This window comes from Geotrypetes seraphini, chromosome 15 (assembly GCF_902459505.1).
Source record: "Geotrypetes seraphini chromosome 15, aGeoSer1.1, whole genome shotgun sequence".
NCBI classification, from domain to species: Eukaryota; Metazoa; Chordata; class Amphibia; order Gymnophiona; family Dermophiidae; genus Geotrypetes; species Geotrypetes seraphini.
This window is the reverse complement of record NC_047098.1, coordinates 50,710,971-50,727,473: the sequence shown is the minus strand read 5'-3', so window position 1 is coordinate 50,727,473 and position 16,503 is coordinate 50,710,971. Positions and strand designations below refer to the sequence as shown.

Sequence of the window (16,503 nt, the reverse complement as noted above, 5' to 3'; positions counted from 1 at the left end):
GCAAATACCTGCTTAACTAACATATCACATATTTGCAAGGGAGGAGGTTTGCAGAGTTGAAGTATAGGCAGGACTTATGTGAAGCCTCTCACTTGCATATGCAACTTAAAGAATTTTGTAAATTATGAGTGTCCCGCCTCAGTGCTAGGCATGTTGATAAGCAGATTGCACTTGTATTTTATAATGGAACCTAGGTGCCTAAGTTCTCTGTTGAATGGAGGCCGGATTTTCTAATATCGCCAGTAAAATCCAATGGGCTGCTGTAGTGGTCGTAAATGTAACAATTCAAAAATGATGAGTCATTCTCAAAGAATGAGGGTTGCCAAATTTACATGAGGTGAGTCGCTAGTGATAGGAATCGGCACATGCGCAGAATAGTCCATGGAAAGAGGCATGAGCGAATAGGAGGGGCGTTGAGCTACCAGCAACGCTACGTCACTGTGTCAATCATAGGTGTTCCAGCGCTATTGGATGAAGGGGGAAGGGAGAGGAGGTACAATTGTCAGCTTTAACAAGTGTGTTTAATACATGCCTCTAATGCGCACACTTGAGATACGTGCTTATGGGATTTTTCCCCATCACTATATTAATATCATTTATGTGAATAGTGGATATTTTTTTTTAAGGGGGGGGTTTCATGAGCCATAGCCAGAAATATACGCATGAGATGTGCTTTTCACAATGCTGGCACACCCTAGACCAGCCGGTAATTTTTGGGCATTAAAATCCGGCACCTCGCTTGGAGAATAACCCTGCGATAATAGAGAATTGCCTTGCGTGCTTGTTTAAATATTAATGAGCCCATTTTACTGCCATTTTAATAGTAATGACCTTGTTGTACTACATTTGCATGGCTGCTAGGAAGCTCATAAAAAACCAAGGTGAGCCGTTCTGATAATTGGGCGGTAACATACTGGCATGCTAAACCAGCTGGAACTGGTTCTGCGACTAGCGTTAAAGGCACGGTAAATTTTAAGAATCTGGCCCTAAGTTCCTATCCCATGCCATCCAACTGAAAGCATCCAGTTATAGAATCGCCCTCCAAGTGTTTTTGTCTCAAACCCCACATGAACAAGGGCCAGCTCAAAAAGTTATGGCGCCCCCGAACATAAGAATAGCCTTACTGGGTCAGACCAATGGTCCATATAGCCCTGTATCCTGTCTTCGCGGAGGCCAATCCAAGTCTCAAGTACCTGGCAAAAAACCCAATAGTACCAGCATTCCATACTACTGCCCCCATATCTGTCTCAACAGCAGACTATGGACTTTCCCTCCAAGAATTTGTCCAAACCTTTTTTTATAACCAGCCACATTAACTGCTCTTACCACATCCTCTGCCAAACCTTTTTTTGGCACCCCCATGCCCTGCCCCCCCTCCAGGTCAGTTCCTTTCTCCCTCCTCTGCTGCAAGGAGATGTGTCCTATATCTTCAAGACATCTCAAGATTCCCTGTTAAGATTCCCTTCCCAAGACATTTGGTGAAAAAGGAATTGAAACTGTGAATTGCTTTGCTGCATCAAAAGAGCCAGCTCTCAATACAGCTCTAGCATGGTGTCTCAACAGATTACCACTCCTCATAAATCAATGGTACCCCTGAAGTTCCTGACCCCCACTGAAGCAAATTCCAAACCAAATATACCCCTGAGTCAGGAAGGCATTAATTGCTTGTCAACATCTTTGGAGCGTCTTGTGCATTCATGCTCACAGCAAGAATTCATCTTTTGATAGGAAAATATGAACACCCCTAAGATTTATGTTAACAACAACAAAAAAAAGGTTTAAAACAAAGCTTGTGATCCTGTTATCTTGCTTTCCCATTGTTTAAATAGTATTTTAAGGTTTCCCACAGCTATTAGAGCACACTTTGCATGAGGCTAGGAACATAGTCTAAGAATGTGACACTGTCCCAGTTGAGTAATGTTTACTCTGTGTATGGCTGGGATACTCACCAATGTTCACTCATGTAAAATAGACATTCCTTCAGAATCAGTGATCCCAAGTTTGCCCTCAGTTAACAAGAAGCTAATTAGCATCTCAAATCCTATTCTTAATGAAATGTTTAAAAGATGATGAGTCTGTAATCATGTTGTATGTTTTTTAATATAAAAAACAGCAGAAATGTTATATAGTAGGAAGAACTGCCTTCAGCAGAAGCTATTTTCAAAGACTTTTACTTGACTAAAATGGTCTGACTCAAAATTGCCCTTCACACATGTATAGATACAGGCATAGGCCTCCAGTGCCAAATTTTGACAGGCACTGGAGTATTGCTGCCCCTGCCATGCTTTGATCCAGGCTGAGGCCTGCAGATGAGAAATACAGCAAGCCCACCAGGTCATTCTCTTTATCGCTGCTGCTGTTGGGGGAAGAATGGCCAGTCCAGTCCAGCAACTTGTCTCCTGCTGCCTGCCCCTTGCATGGGTTTCCATGGTGACAAGAAGCCCAGGTGGTAAAAGAGGTTGGAGCTACCACAGGTCCTGCCAGTGTGTGACAGCAGGTAGGAAACCCCCCACTGAAGTTACTTGAAGGAGACAAGTTGCTGCACTGAACCCGCCACTCTTCTCAACAGTGCCTGCAAAGAGGGAAAGGCTGAGACTGCGGCAGTGGCAGGAAAGGTGGTTTTGCTAGTTTGCCATTACCCCCCACGCGGCTCATGGCGAAACAAGGAGCCCTTTTGTTGGGTTTGGATTTGGAGCACAGCACTAGTTGAATTGGACTGATCAGCAATCTTCCAAAGATACATTTTTTTACATATTTGAAGATAACTTGGTATGATTTTGCTGCATTTATCGTCTGGTGCTGGGCATTTTTTGTCAGTTGGATTTGTTTTTCATTACATAGAGTTACCACACGGTTTGAGTTGAGTGGAGTTCTTTTTTTCTCCACTATTATTTTGCTTTGCTGGTTAGGTTGCCAGTGATTGTAACTGCTGTAGCCTCTATGTTTGGATATTAGTTCTGTTTGGGGTGTTTAGCAATGAGGCATTAGTCCCTTCCACTTTCTGTTTTCATTTGGTGTTGTGGTTATGTATTATCTCATGGTCAATAGCAGGTGTATTGTGTTAGTAGGAAAGATGGATATCCATCTTCTCTTTTGCCAAGTTATTTACAGTTTGATATACTCACCATCATACAAATATCTGGACAGTTTACAATTGTTAAAATTGGAGTTTAAAAAAGAGTAATTTTAAAATAAAAAAGAAGTACAATAGGGCAACATAAAGACTAGACAAAGATACAGACAAAGTAGATACAATAGGCGCTGGGGGAGGGGTGCTTTTAATTTTAATCTAGCCATGTTTCCATGTGCTTTAGCTGCTGGAAACAGAAGTGTCCTTATGACTCTGCCTAAGCTAGGTGAGGAAAATCATGCACATGCATTAGATTTCCAAAAGTACACATGTGGTTTTGTCCCTTGCCCCTCCCCCTACCACTACCACCTACATCTCCCTGGAAAAGCGGAGACTTAGAGGAGACATGATAGAAACCTTCAAGATCATGAAGGGTGTAAAAAAAGTAGACAGGGACAGATTTTTCAAATTATGGGGAACTACAAGTACAAGGGGGCACTCAGAGAAACTGAAAGGTTTAGAACAAACACCAGGAAGTTCTTTTTCACCCAAAGGGTGGTGGATACATTGAATGTGCTACCAAGTTTCAAGTTTCAAGTTTAATAATTGTTTTGATTAATCGCCTAATCGTATTTCAAAGCGATGAACAATTTAAAATTACAATTTCTGGGAAATAATACAAAACAGAACAATACATATTAACTTACAATATTAAAAGAATTACGATTACAAACTTAAAAACACAAGGAAAGGAGGGAGATGAAATACAAATCATTATAGGAAAGTAGAACAAAAAAGGAAAAATACAAAATGAATAATAAAAAACCAGTGTAATATAGTACAATAAAATATTCTGAGCTGCAGTAAGTTTCGTTAATTATCAAAAGCGTCTTTAAAGAGAAATGTTTTTAAGTTACTTTTGAATTTCTCAAGATTCTGCTCTTCCCTTAAATAAATTGGAAGGGCGTTCCATAACTGAGGTGCCGTAACAGAAAAAATAAATTGTCGTCTTGTATTGATGACCTTAAGGGATGGAATAGTTAATAAATTCTGTTCATTAGATCTCAGGGTTCTGATTGGAGAATATGGTATCAATAATTTGTAAATAAACGCTGGGGTTTTATTAAGAAGGGTTTTGAAGGTGAGTATGCATAGCTTATATGTTATCCGGTGGGAGACTGGGAGCCAGTGCGCATCTTTTAAAAGGGGTGTTACGTGATCAAATTTCTTAGTTTTGGTTATAAGTTTAATGGAAGCGTTCTGAATGATCTGTAATCGTTTTATTTCACTTAAAGAGATTCCTTTAAAAAGGGCATTACAATAGTCAATCCTGGAGATCACCAATGAATGAATTAGAATATTAAGTGATTTAGAACATAACAATTTTGAGATTGATCGAATTTGTCTTAATCTGTAAAAGGTTGTGGATGTGATAAGCAGAGGATGTGATAAGCAGGAGCACGCTACAGGGCTTCAAAGAAGGATTGGACAGGTACCTGGAGGACAAAGGGATTGAGGGGTACAGATAGGAGTAGAGGTAGGTTATAGGGACAGGATTAGAGGTAAGTTACAAAATTAGTCTGGGACCACTGTTCAGGCAATAGGCCTGATGGGCCGCCGCGGGAGCGGACCGCTGGGCAGGATGGACCTCTGGTGTGTCTCAGCGGAGGCACCTTCTTATGTTCTTATCTATACCACCTGGGTGTTTATTCCATGTGTGTATTCTGCAGCGCTTAATTTGAAACCATGTGCGTAATTGCACTTTAAAAACTTGCATATTAAACTACCCGGAAAGAGGATAATTCCATAAAGCCTGGGCTAACATTTACATGCTATAATAACAGTAAATGTCGGCAGATAAAGACCACCCCACTAGCTCCAATCTTTTGCTACACTTGACTAGCAATGCATAAATTAATCTTTATAAATAGTGCAACCTCAAATAAATATCTCAAAAACATATATAAAGTTTTAAAGCTGTATCTTCAGAAGTGCTATTTTTGTACCATTAGGGATTTCGCACTGCATTTGCATCAGTCTATTGTAGATAGCAATGCTTAGCATTCGTCACAGATCAGCTTATTCAGCTTAAATCACTTTTTTGTTTGTTTGTTAATTTTATTCTTAATCTACTTAGCTGAGTGCTGTTTAAGAAGTTGTCGGCTGGGGACTATTTTCTTCCTGACGTGTTTCGCCTGTGCCAGCTGTTTCAAAGGCGTCCTTTAAGTGTGTCGCTTCCATTCATTCCCCAGATTCTTCCATTCAGTCTACCCAACAAGGTGGCCAGAGTAATATCTGGCACTCTGCATAGGTTCCACTTCTTCTTGATTAAACAATGGTACATTACTCCCCCAAAATTCATGGAGGTTATGTTCCAGGAGCACCCGCGAACTTTGAAAAACCGCAAATATTGGATGTAGAGATTAGAGGCGGGAGAGGGCTGCAGGGGCAGTGGCTCGCCAATTCGCTGCTTTTTTTTTTTTTTTTTTCAACTTTGAACTCGCCGGAGGTGCCGAGGACTTCTGCCCGTCTGCAGTTTGCGACGAAAATGATCAAAGGTATGGAAAACCTCCCATACGCAGACAGGTTAGAAAAGCTGGGGCTTTTCTCCCTGGAAAAGCGGAGACTCAGAGGAGACATGATAGAGACTTTCAAGATCCTGAAAGGCATAGAGAAGGTAGAGAGGGACAGATTCTTCAGCCTATTGGGAACCACAAGAACAAGGGGGCACTCGGAGAAATTGTAAGGGGACAGGTTTAGAACCAATGCTAGGAAATACTTTTTCACTCAGAGGGTGGTGGGCACCTGGAATGCGCTTCTGGAGGTTGTGATAGGACAGAGTACACTACGGGGTTTCAAAGAAGGATTGGATAAATTCCTGAAGGATACGGGGATTGAGGGATACAGACAGAGGTAGAGATAGAAGCATAAAAAGGGAATAAAGAGTTTTAGGCAAGGATCACCTTACAGGTCATGGACCTGATGGGCCGCCACGGGAGCGGACTGCTGGGCGTGATGGACCTCTGGTCTGACCCAGCGGAGGCAACTTCTTATGTTCTTATCTGCTCTGCCTTCTGCCATCTTGTGCTTTCAGGACTTTTTCTGGAGTCATTGTAGTCTAAAAACATGCACTGAAAAAACCCTGCGAATGACTGAGTCCGCGAATTTGGAACCGCAAATTTGCAGGGGTATACTATATTCTTAATCTCTGTCTCTCCCTGCCAACTCTGGGGTACAAACTGTAGAAGTCTGCCTGGCAGCAATCCTAGTTCCCAACCAATGGTGTAGCGAAGGTGAATAGCACCCGGTGTGGTGGTGTCCCTCCCCACCCTCTTCTCCGCCCCCACTCCTTCTTGACCCCCACCCCCCGCTGTGCGTGTGCCCCCTTCCCCCATACCTTTTTAATTTTCCAGGCGCCAGCGTTGTGCCAACTATCCCTCTGATGTCACTTTCTAGGTGTGGGGCCCGGAAGTGATGTCAGACAGAGGCGACACTGACGCGGCCTACAACTTTGTAATTTGCTATCAAAGCATATCCAAGCCTTGATCCTGATCTGTCTTTTAAAATACCCCCCCCCCCCCAAATCACAGAAATATAGATTTAAAACTTATATACTTATAAGGATTAATTATATAATAATTTTGGTGAATGCTCAGACCCTAAGCCAGTGCAACGTGTAATAAAACACAGCCTGGGTCACAGAAGGGACCATCATAGCAAACACAGTCCCTCACCGCCACATAAACACTGAAGTTGGTAAAACCGTGTAAGTAAATCACACTTATCGTAATGAATTCAGTGGCGGACAACACTCTGTGACCAGCTGTGGATCAATTTAAAACGTAGTGTGAATCCCAATCGAGTCGGCCCACTGACTCGAGTTTCGCCAAAATAGCAGCTTCTTCAGGAGGGGTAACTCTAAAAAATAATAATAAAAGTGTCTGGTGAAGGTACTAAATACACTCAAAAACTGTAACTAAAACATCTAATATAGTCTCAAAAATTCTATGAGAATTAATCGAAACAGGCAACGGGGCTTACCAAATCGGCACTGATTATTCACAGCTGATGCAAAAACAGAAGCAGGGAAGTTTAAATGGGACAAAAGAAAAACTTGCATCACAGAGTATCATATTACGTTCCCCACTATTTTGAGCCTGATCTGTCTTTGCCATTTATGGGACCCAGACCCTGACCTCTGAAGCTGCCGTCAAAGCCCACTCCAGCTATGAGGTCATTTAAGGTTTGTTTTAATTGGATTCCATTGGTTTTCTACCTCCGTATTCGCGGTTTCAGCATGCGTGATTTCGATTATTCATGGCTTTTAGCTTGATGGCTCCTCCTCTCCCCCCCCCCCCCCCCATTACATCAGCTTGCATAGAGGAATCGCTGATTCCAAGCGTGTACAGAGAAAATTTCTTCACTATGCTTTGCCTCTCCTTCAGGAACAGGCCAGGTCTCCCATCATGTTACTCGTGGTTTCACCATATTCACGATAGTTTTTAATAGAAAACAGCGAATAACATATGAAAAAGTTATTCGCGGGTCTGTTAATCCCCTATCACAGCAAATATGGAGGGAGAAGTGTATAGGGATCTTCTGTGTTTCTCTCCTGCATTCTTGAATTCCGTCACCATTTGTGTCTTCACAACCTCCCCCTAAGAAGGCATTCCAGGCATCCACCACCAGTTCTGTGAAAATGTATTTCCTGACATTGTTCCCTAAGTCAACCTCAACTCATGACCTCTAGTTCAACTGCTTCTCCATTCTGAAAAAGATTAGATTGCATAATAACCTTGCCATTATTCTAATCATGTTAAATGATTAGAATAATGGAATATATGCACATACACTCGTAAATGCCAAAATTCGAAATGCTCTTTGCTACATTCACATACCAGTATATCTTAAATAGTGAGTTTATTTTTTATAGTTAGACATATACATACAGTAGGTGTTGTTTGGGCAGAGTATACGTAGAATTCATACTTATGCATATAACTTATAGACTACTATAAGCTGTCATAAATGTTCACACCTAAATTATAGGCATGTATTCACCTATTAAACTACAGTACTATTCTTGAAAGGAATGTAGGTCCCTATTTTATAGACTAGGCTCTTTCTCACTCCTAAATTGTACTGTTAGTTCGCAGCTGCATGGGCTATTTTTATATTGCCTCCTTTATGACAAACACACACACATACACACACCACTACCACCACCCCTGCATAAACTTCACAATACCAAAACCCTTATCCATACTCTCATTACCTCTCGCTTAGATTACTGCAACTTGCTTCTCACAGGTCTTCCACTAAGCCATATCTCTCCCGTTCAATCTGTTCAAAATTCCACCAGTGTCACTATGCTCACATTACCCCTCTCCTCAAGTCACTTCATTGGCTCCCTGTTCTTTTCCACATACTGTACAGTTCAAACACCTCTTATTGGCTTGCAAGTGCATTCACTCTGCAGCACCTCAGTGTATCTCTCCTCTCTTATTTCTCCCTATACTTCTCCCTAGGAACTCCAGGTAAACCTTTCTTATCTGTACCCTTCTTATCAATTGCCAACTCCAGACTCAGGCCCAGATTCTCTAATATCGCCGGTAAAATTTGTCGGGTTGCTGTTTAGCTGGCAGATTGTCCGATTTTAAAACAGCGATTGATGTTGAAACAAGTTTGCATGCAAATGGGTTTCACAGAGATCCGCCATAACACCATACAATCAGTTATTGGAAAAAATGACTGACACATGCACAGTCAGCAGAGGAAGCCCGAACAGTTGAGCGTCAGGGAAGCCCCGAAGCAGCCTCCTGCCACTCAACTGTTTCTTTTTTTCTTTTTGGGGGCACAGATGTTATCCTTGTGTTACACATGCACAATATCTTCCCCATTAAAAAAAAAAAAAAAAAAAATTCTGCCTGCCCCCTGTTGATGCTGGCCCCCGAAAAATAGCAAAAAATTGGCAAGAGGGATACCCACAACCTCCTATGGGAGGGGCCTTAGGTATCTGAACCAATCAGAGTCTTAGGTCCCTCCCAGTGCATCTCTGCCATTTTAAAGAAGGGGGGGGGGCTGCTGGCAGGAGGGAGTAGGCATCCCTCCTGCTGTCTTCTAAATAAAGTAAAGGGGGTTGATCAGAGGGCATGAGAGGGATACAGGGGGCCAGGTGGCCAAGTCAGGAGGGAGTGGGCATCCCTCCTGCTGATCTTCACAGGGGAGGGAGGTTGGGGTCCGGGGGTCCAGCAGGTGGCTGAGGCAAAATGGGCACGCATAAAACACTCATTTAACACATGTATATATGGCCCTCCTACTTGTCGGTAATATGCTTACCAGCTGTCGATAATTTCGGGTTACTAGAAGTCTTCACTACATTTTGTGCATCGGTCTAAGTGCTCGTTTTAATATTAATGACCTTGTTATACTACATTTACATAGCAGACTCAGAGGTCGCGATGAGCCCATGGAAAATTTCGCCATTAGTTGGTAAATTTCTTTGACGCTAAACTGGTTCAAACTAGCATAGCATTGATCATTATAGGCACGGTGAGTTTAGAGCATCCAGGCTTCCATCCCATCTACCTTTCTGCACCCTATCGTACCTGAAATAGACTGCTTGAGTCAATACGTCAAGCTCTTGGGAAGTGTTCAAATCTAGGTTAAAAGCTTATTTTTTCAAGGCTGCTTTTAACTCCTAACAATTACTCTCTTGTAACGTACCAATGTCTGTTTTATCATTCTCTCTGTGAAATTCCCTAATCCCTAATTGTCCTGTTTGTCTGTTTTAATTAGATTGTAAACTCTGTCGAGCAGGAATCATGGACTTTACTGAAAGCTTGGCAGTATTTTAGTTTTTCATTCCTGTCCATATAGCAGTCAATAGATTGCAACCCAGGCAGATGCAGCCTGTGGGGTATGAGGAGGGATGTGGGGCCATGTGCAGAGACTCATTATGGGGCCTCATTTGCATGAGTCAGTAGGGGCTGAGAAGTAGAACCAAAAAGTGAGCCATATTTGAAAAACCTAGTTATCGAGGGTAAGCTCTACCTTGAGCCCAGCAACAAATAGGAACATTAGGTAAAACCAAAATAAAATGCATGAGTTCCAGTGGTCTATTGAAATGAAAAGAAATGACATCATCACTATAAAAAGAAAAAAAACTACTAGACCATTCTCAAAATTGTCACATACAATTGATATCTATGGCGAGTGGATTATATAGGCACAGTGCAACATACTCCTGCCCCCCCCCCTCCCTTTCTCTCACTCTCTCTCTGCCTTTTTGCCTCACTTCTGCAGCCAGCAGTCAGATCTGGAAGAAACAGTAGAGCATTGTACTGGTTTCTTATATACACAGAGTGACAAAGACACCATTTAATTTGTGATGTGTAATGTGTAAAGTCCTTGACACTTTTTGGCCTCAATATTGTGACCATGCCTTTTCTGTTACTTCCTGAGTTAATGTGGACAGGACATTGATACACAGAAATAAACCTGGGACTGTCTGGTACCTGTCAGTCTATTGGAGCTCTCTCTCTGTGTGCTTGTTAGCTCTGCAAATGTCACTTCTTTAATACACAGACTTAGAAGATGCATCATATTAAAAGTCTTAGGGGCTCTTATAGAAAGTTTGCACTGAAAGCTTAGTGAACATGTGGAGGGCCATTTTTGAAAAGAAAGTCTAAGTCTGATTTGGACATTTCCCGCTAAACGTCCAATGTCAGAAGCACAGAAACATCCGTTTTTGACAGCCAAACCACTACACGTCCAAAAATATATACTTTTTAAAATCACCTATTTGGACATCTAGGCTGACAGGAAGTTCAGTCCTTAGGACGCCTAACTTTATACCCTATTTTCGACCAAAGAAACATCCAGATTGAAAACATCCAAATCTAGACCATTTGGATGTGGAAGTGGCCATCATTGTGATGAACTGGCCACACAGACAGAGCAGTGGGATACCTCAAAGGACACTGTTGTGAACTTCACATACAGAGTGCTAGAAGTATATCACCATAAACCCCTTATAATGTAAGCTGAGCCCTCGAAAACTCCTCCAAAATCTACTGTACCCACCTGTCTACCACCTCAGTAGCCCTCATGGCTGCAGCGTAGGCTTTTAGTGAGCTTTAGTGGTTGGAGTGGGTTATGGGTCTGGGTCCTCCTCTCTATGGTTCACTAGCCCACCCACCGGGCTACTTAAGACACCTGTTTGATGTTGTACTAGGCTTTCCCATATCAAGTGCTGCTGTTCTAGAGACAGGTATGTACTCTTTCATTTAGATTTTTGGCGGGTAAGAGGGGGTTAGTGAGCAGTGGGGGAGTGTGGTGTGGTCATACCTTAATGTATCCAGTGGTCATCTCAGTTTGGGTACCTTTGTGGCACTTAGACACTTCTAAAACAGGTCTAGCTCTGAACATCTAAATTCCATCCAGGACATCTTGGAAAAGGTTCAATTATCACCGCAAGATATCCAAGTTAAGTCCGCTCAAAGCCCATCCAAAACACACTTCCCAATATGCCCCCTGGAACTCTGGATGAACGGTGGATGAAATGTCTCATTAGATGTCCAGGAAAATTGTTGTTTTTTTTAAAATTTGTTTATTTATGCAATTTTCAAATATTACAAGTTCACACTTGATAAAGAAAATAGATAACACTTAAAAAACTCCAATAGCAATTAATTAAAGCAATAAAACATAAGTGTATTCTATATTAACCTCAATTAAGAAATAAGTAGAGAGGAGACAAGATTACAGAAATCTTGAAGGATTAAGAACAACTTAATTTCAAAACAGAAATTTTTCCTTTTTTAGACATTTAGTTAACATTCTTATATCGCAGGATTAATATCAAAGAGGGGGTGGATATAGCTATAGAAACGAGGTTGTTTTGCCTCTAGAAAATTCTTTAAATGATTTGGATCCAAAAATACATATGTTCTATCATTCATTTTAACTATACATTTACATGGAAATTGAAGGAAAAACACCCCTTTGAGCTCCAGCGCCTGAGGTTTAAATGCCAAAAAGGCCTTCCTTCTCAGTTGCGTGGCCCTACAAAGGACAGGAAAAATCATTACTGACTGACCCAGACATTTTCATTCTTAAAGCGAAAATACAATCAAAGAATCCAATTCCTATCGAATTCCAGAGCAAAGGATGCAATTAAGGTGGACGTAGACACTACTGATCTAGAGTCCTCCAGGAAGCCAGTAAGATCAAAATTGGCTTCCGATTTCTGTTCTTTAACTAAGTTATCCATCGGGCTACCAGAGTTCACATAGAATGCTTTAGTAATTGGAGGGTTTGATTCAGACGATATTTGTAATGTCTCTCTTAGATATTTCTTCAACATTTCAACAGGTGATAACATTGGTGATTGTGGAAAATTCAACATCCTCAAGTTCAACTTGCGTTCATAATTTTCTAATCTCTCCAATTTTTGATGAATATTCAAATTATCTTTGATCAAAACTGATTGAACAGATTGCATTTTCTCAGATGTTCCTTCTAACTGTTGAACTTGAGCCTCTATATTAGTTACTAAATCTACCGATTGCTGTAACTGGTCTTTAATGTGCTCTGGAATCTGTAAAACATTATCTAGTCGAGCAGTCAATTCAGCTTCCAGAACACTTACAGCGTTCCACACAGCCTCTAAAGTGATTTTCTCAGGACTTTTCTTCAGCTTCTGGGTAGCTCTCTTACCAGCTGCCAGAAGGCCTTGGTGCTTCCAGTGTCTGCTCCAAGGGAGAAATTCCCAAATAGGCTTTCTCCTTCAGCTCCCAAGCAGACCGCCACTGCTGGGTGTCCCATTAGACCGGGTGAAGAAGCAGTCAGAGTCCCAGCATTAGAGGAAGTCCCATTAACCTCTTTGGAATTAGAGACTTCACTCCCCGATTGCAACTGCGCTCCACCTCTAGGCTGATTGGGAGTCTCGCGTTGTTCTGGGCTTAGCGAAGTGTCGAAATCGCGAGCAGATTCTTCCTCCACTCTTGCTCCCGAAGATTCTGTTCCTTCGGCAGAAGGAATTCTTGTAGCGTTCGTTGACCCAGAGTCGGAGAGGCAGCCGCCTCAGTTGGGTGAGAACGTGGCTTGCCCTTCCGCTTCACCATCGCTATGAGCGAAGTCGCTACTCAAACGGAACTTCCTTCTGCACGTCCGATCATGGCGCCATCTTGTTTCCACTGCTCCATTGAAAATGGTTTTGATTATCGGCACTTGGACATCCCAGTAATTAGGACCTCCAAGTGCTGACTTAGGTGGTTTTTTCGATGTTTTAGTTTTTTGATTATGAGCCCTATAATATTTGCTCCTCAGTGAGAGAAACTAATGGCACACAAACTACTGTCTAATTAAAGCAAACTGTGTGCCTCTTCAGATTTCAGGTGTGCCATGGCACACTGGGGAGGAAGAGAGTTGCCAGCTGACTGCCTACAGGACGTGCCTCTTATGGTGAGAGGTGCGTCCTGTAGAAAATTAGTTGGTGCCATTACTTCTCCTTCTCTCTGGCCCTCTTCCCTTCTGGCACACCCTTCTGGTGTCTCAGAGCCCATCTGGAGGGCCTTTGCATATGCGCAACATGCGCATCACAGCAACGTCCACATGATGCACCAGGCCGGGGCCTAAGGCCCAGTGTAGTCGGAAGGAGGAGCAGGAGGTGTTTTGAGTATCTCCTGCTCCCAACATTAAGGTACGGGACATGGGGGCAGGGCGCCTCTGGTGGCAGGAGGGAATGGGCATCTCTCCTGCCTTTTCTTTCAGGGGGAGGGAGCAGGTGTCTCAGGGCAGGAGGGAGTGAGCATTGTGACAAGCCTCGGGGATGCATGAAGCGCAGGTTGTGACAGCATCTCTCCTGCCTTTTTCTAAGGGGGGGAGTGGGGAGGTCTTTCCAGGCAGAAGGGAGTAGGCATCCCTCCTGCTGTTTTGGGGGGCTCGGGGGGGGGGACGGTGGCTCGGGGGTACTAGGGTGGGGTGGGCTTTATTAATGGGACAGATGGGGCGTGTTTAAGTCGCACAGAGCATCTGTTCCATTTAAAAAAATAAAGAAGCTGCTTCCCCTTTCACTACTGTTAGGACTCTGCTCATGTCTCAATCGCTCACTGAACGATTGAGTCGGTGGGTTTGCATGAATCTGGTGTATGTACACCTGAGCCTGGCTGCCAAGTCTTGCTATTGTCTGAGAATGGGGCCTCCATCCCTTCCATAGGGAGGAGAAAAAGTGATAGTAATTGCTGCTTTCACTGCTTATCCAGCCCAGGTGGCTCAGCCCTAGGTACAGAATCTGGATTTGGAGACTGAACCCATAGTTAAACATTGTCCCAGAGCCATCAGGCTGCCTCTTTGTATGTTCATTTTATTGAAGGTCAAGGGTCAAGGGTCATGGATTTGATATACCACCTTTCTATGGTAGAGTCTTCATCATTTCCCATCCTGATGAGCAGGATTTTACCACTTTCGACAGGTAAAACAATGATATCTAAGAAGGGACACTAATGACATCTATGGCGAGGAATGACATGGTTGGAAGGGTGAGACATTAATATCTATGAATGGTTAAGGAAGTGACAGCATTGACATCTGTGGGGGTGAATGAGTAGTAAAATGAAGCCATTGACCTCTCTGGAGTGTGTGGAATGATATAATACAGAGGGTGAAACACCTATTGAGATGAATGACACATTTAGGAGAATGACACCATTAAAGTCCATGGATCAAGAAGAGTGATACTTGTAAGTTTATGAAGAAGTGAGAGAGATGCCATTCCCACCTAGGTTTCATATCATAATTTTCCACTATGTTATCAGATATTTCTAATTAGCACATAGTTTAGAAAACAGTATTTACAACATTCCTAACTAATATGATTCTTTTTAATTGTATTTCTTTTTCTTTTTAAGGGTTGGTTAAAAAAAAAAAAAGTACAGTAAAACCTTGGATTGCAAGTAACTTGGTTTGCAAGTGTTTTGCAAGACAAGCAAAACATTTGATTAAATTTTAACTTGATATACAAGCAATGTCTTGCAATACAAGTACATACAGTATACACACATCATAAATTGAGCCGATGGTTCTAAACGAGCAAAGTCTTGCAATACGAGTATATACAGTATACACGCGTCAAATCATCACAACTGAGCTGATGGTTCTTCTCTCTCTGACGCTGCGGGAGTGTAGTGACTGTTCTAAACAAGCAAAGTCTTGCAATACGAGTACATACAGCATACACGTGTTACATCATCACAGCTGAGCCGATGGTTCTTCTCTCTCTGACGCTGCGGGAGTGTAGTGACTGTTCTAAACGAGCAAAGTCTTGCAATACAAGTATGTATATTATTTTGTATTAAAGTTTTTGGGTTGTGGAATGAATCATCAGAGTTTCAGTTATTTCCTATGGGGAAATTCGCTGTGATATACGAGTGCTTTGGATTACAAGCATACTTCTGGAACCAATTATGCTCGCAAACCAAGGTTTTACTGTATTGGGGATGGTTCTGATTCATATCAAAATACCATTCTGGGCAGGTTGGGAGCAATCTACATAGAATACATTTTTAAAAGACACTAATACTATTCTTCTTGTTGTCCTTCAGGGGTGAGATATAGCCAACAGGGAAGCAATGAAGTCACTTCCTCATCCTCCATCAGTCACCATGGCAACAGTGGCCTGGCAACCAGCCAGGCTGTTTTACAACAGGTTTCTCCGGCAGGCCTGGACCCAAGCCATAGTTTGCTGGATGGTAAAATGGTGAGTACACCTGGTCCATTGTGGCTGCAGTGCTGATAAGATAAGGAGGGCCTGAGCAGAGAAGGCAAACAAGAGTGTTTTCCAATTTCTCCCAGGGCCTGCTGTAAACAATGGAGCATTGTGAGGCGGAGGGGAGTCTTGAAGGTGCACAAGTCTGGACTGAAAGTTGCTGTGCTGGGCCCCCTCATCGCTCTTAATGCTGCTGTTGGTGTACATTTTCAGCCCAGCCAATAAACCTGACAAAAACTTGCTCTCATTTCATTGATTAAATACCTTGTAAAGTAACAGGCTGGGTGGAACACTGTTTGTTTTTCACCACTGATGACATCCATGTTGATAAAATGCTTGTTCATATATTTCCCTTTAGGCCCTCATAAAATCTGAGTAGTGGCAACCCCACTGCCATCCCCCTTCCCCCCAATACTTTTTTTTTTTTTAGCATAAATTGAACAGGTATCATGGAAATCAGAGCTTTGGAAAACAGGTCAGTACTGAATCAGGCACTACATAACACAGTTTATAAAATGGAGGAAAAGAACTCTGAGCACTGGCTGACCATCAGGAAGAGCTTTTTCCAATAGGATGACAGCAAAAGCAATGTATTAAGTGATGGAATTTCTTGAACTAGTGACATGGTTTTGTATTTTGCTTCTAAATGAATCCGTGTGAATAC

The 16,503-nt window shown here is 42.4% G+C and overlaps 1 protein-coding gene across 1 annotated transcript in view; it reads left to right on the top strand.

Moving 5' to 3' along the window:
* Positions 1-16,503, top strand: part of HNF1B (HNF1 homeobox B) — a 194,423-nt gene that overhangs the window by 132,927 nt on the left and 44,993 nt on the right. The window contains exon 5 of the mRNA XM_033921784.1: positions 15,676-15,830. Within this exon, the coding sequence (XP_033777675.1) occupies positions 15,676-15,830 (155 nt within the window). The remainder of the gene's footprint in view (positions 1-15,675; positions 15,831-16,503) is intronic.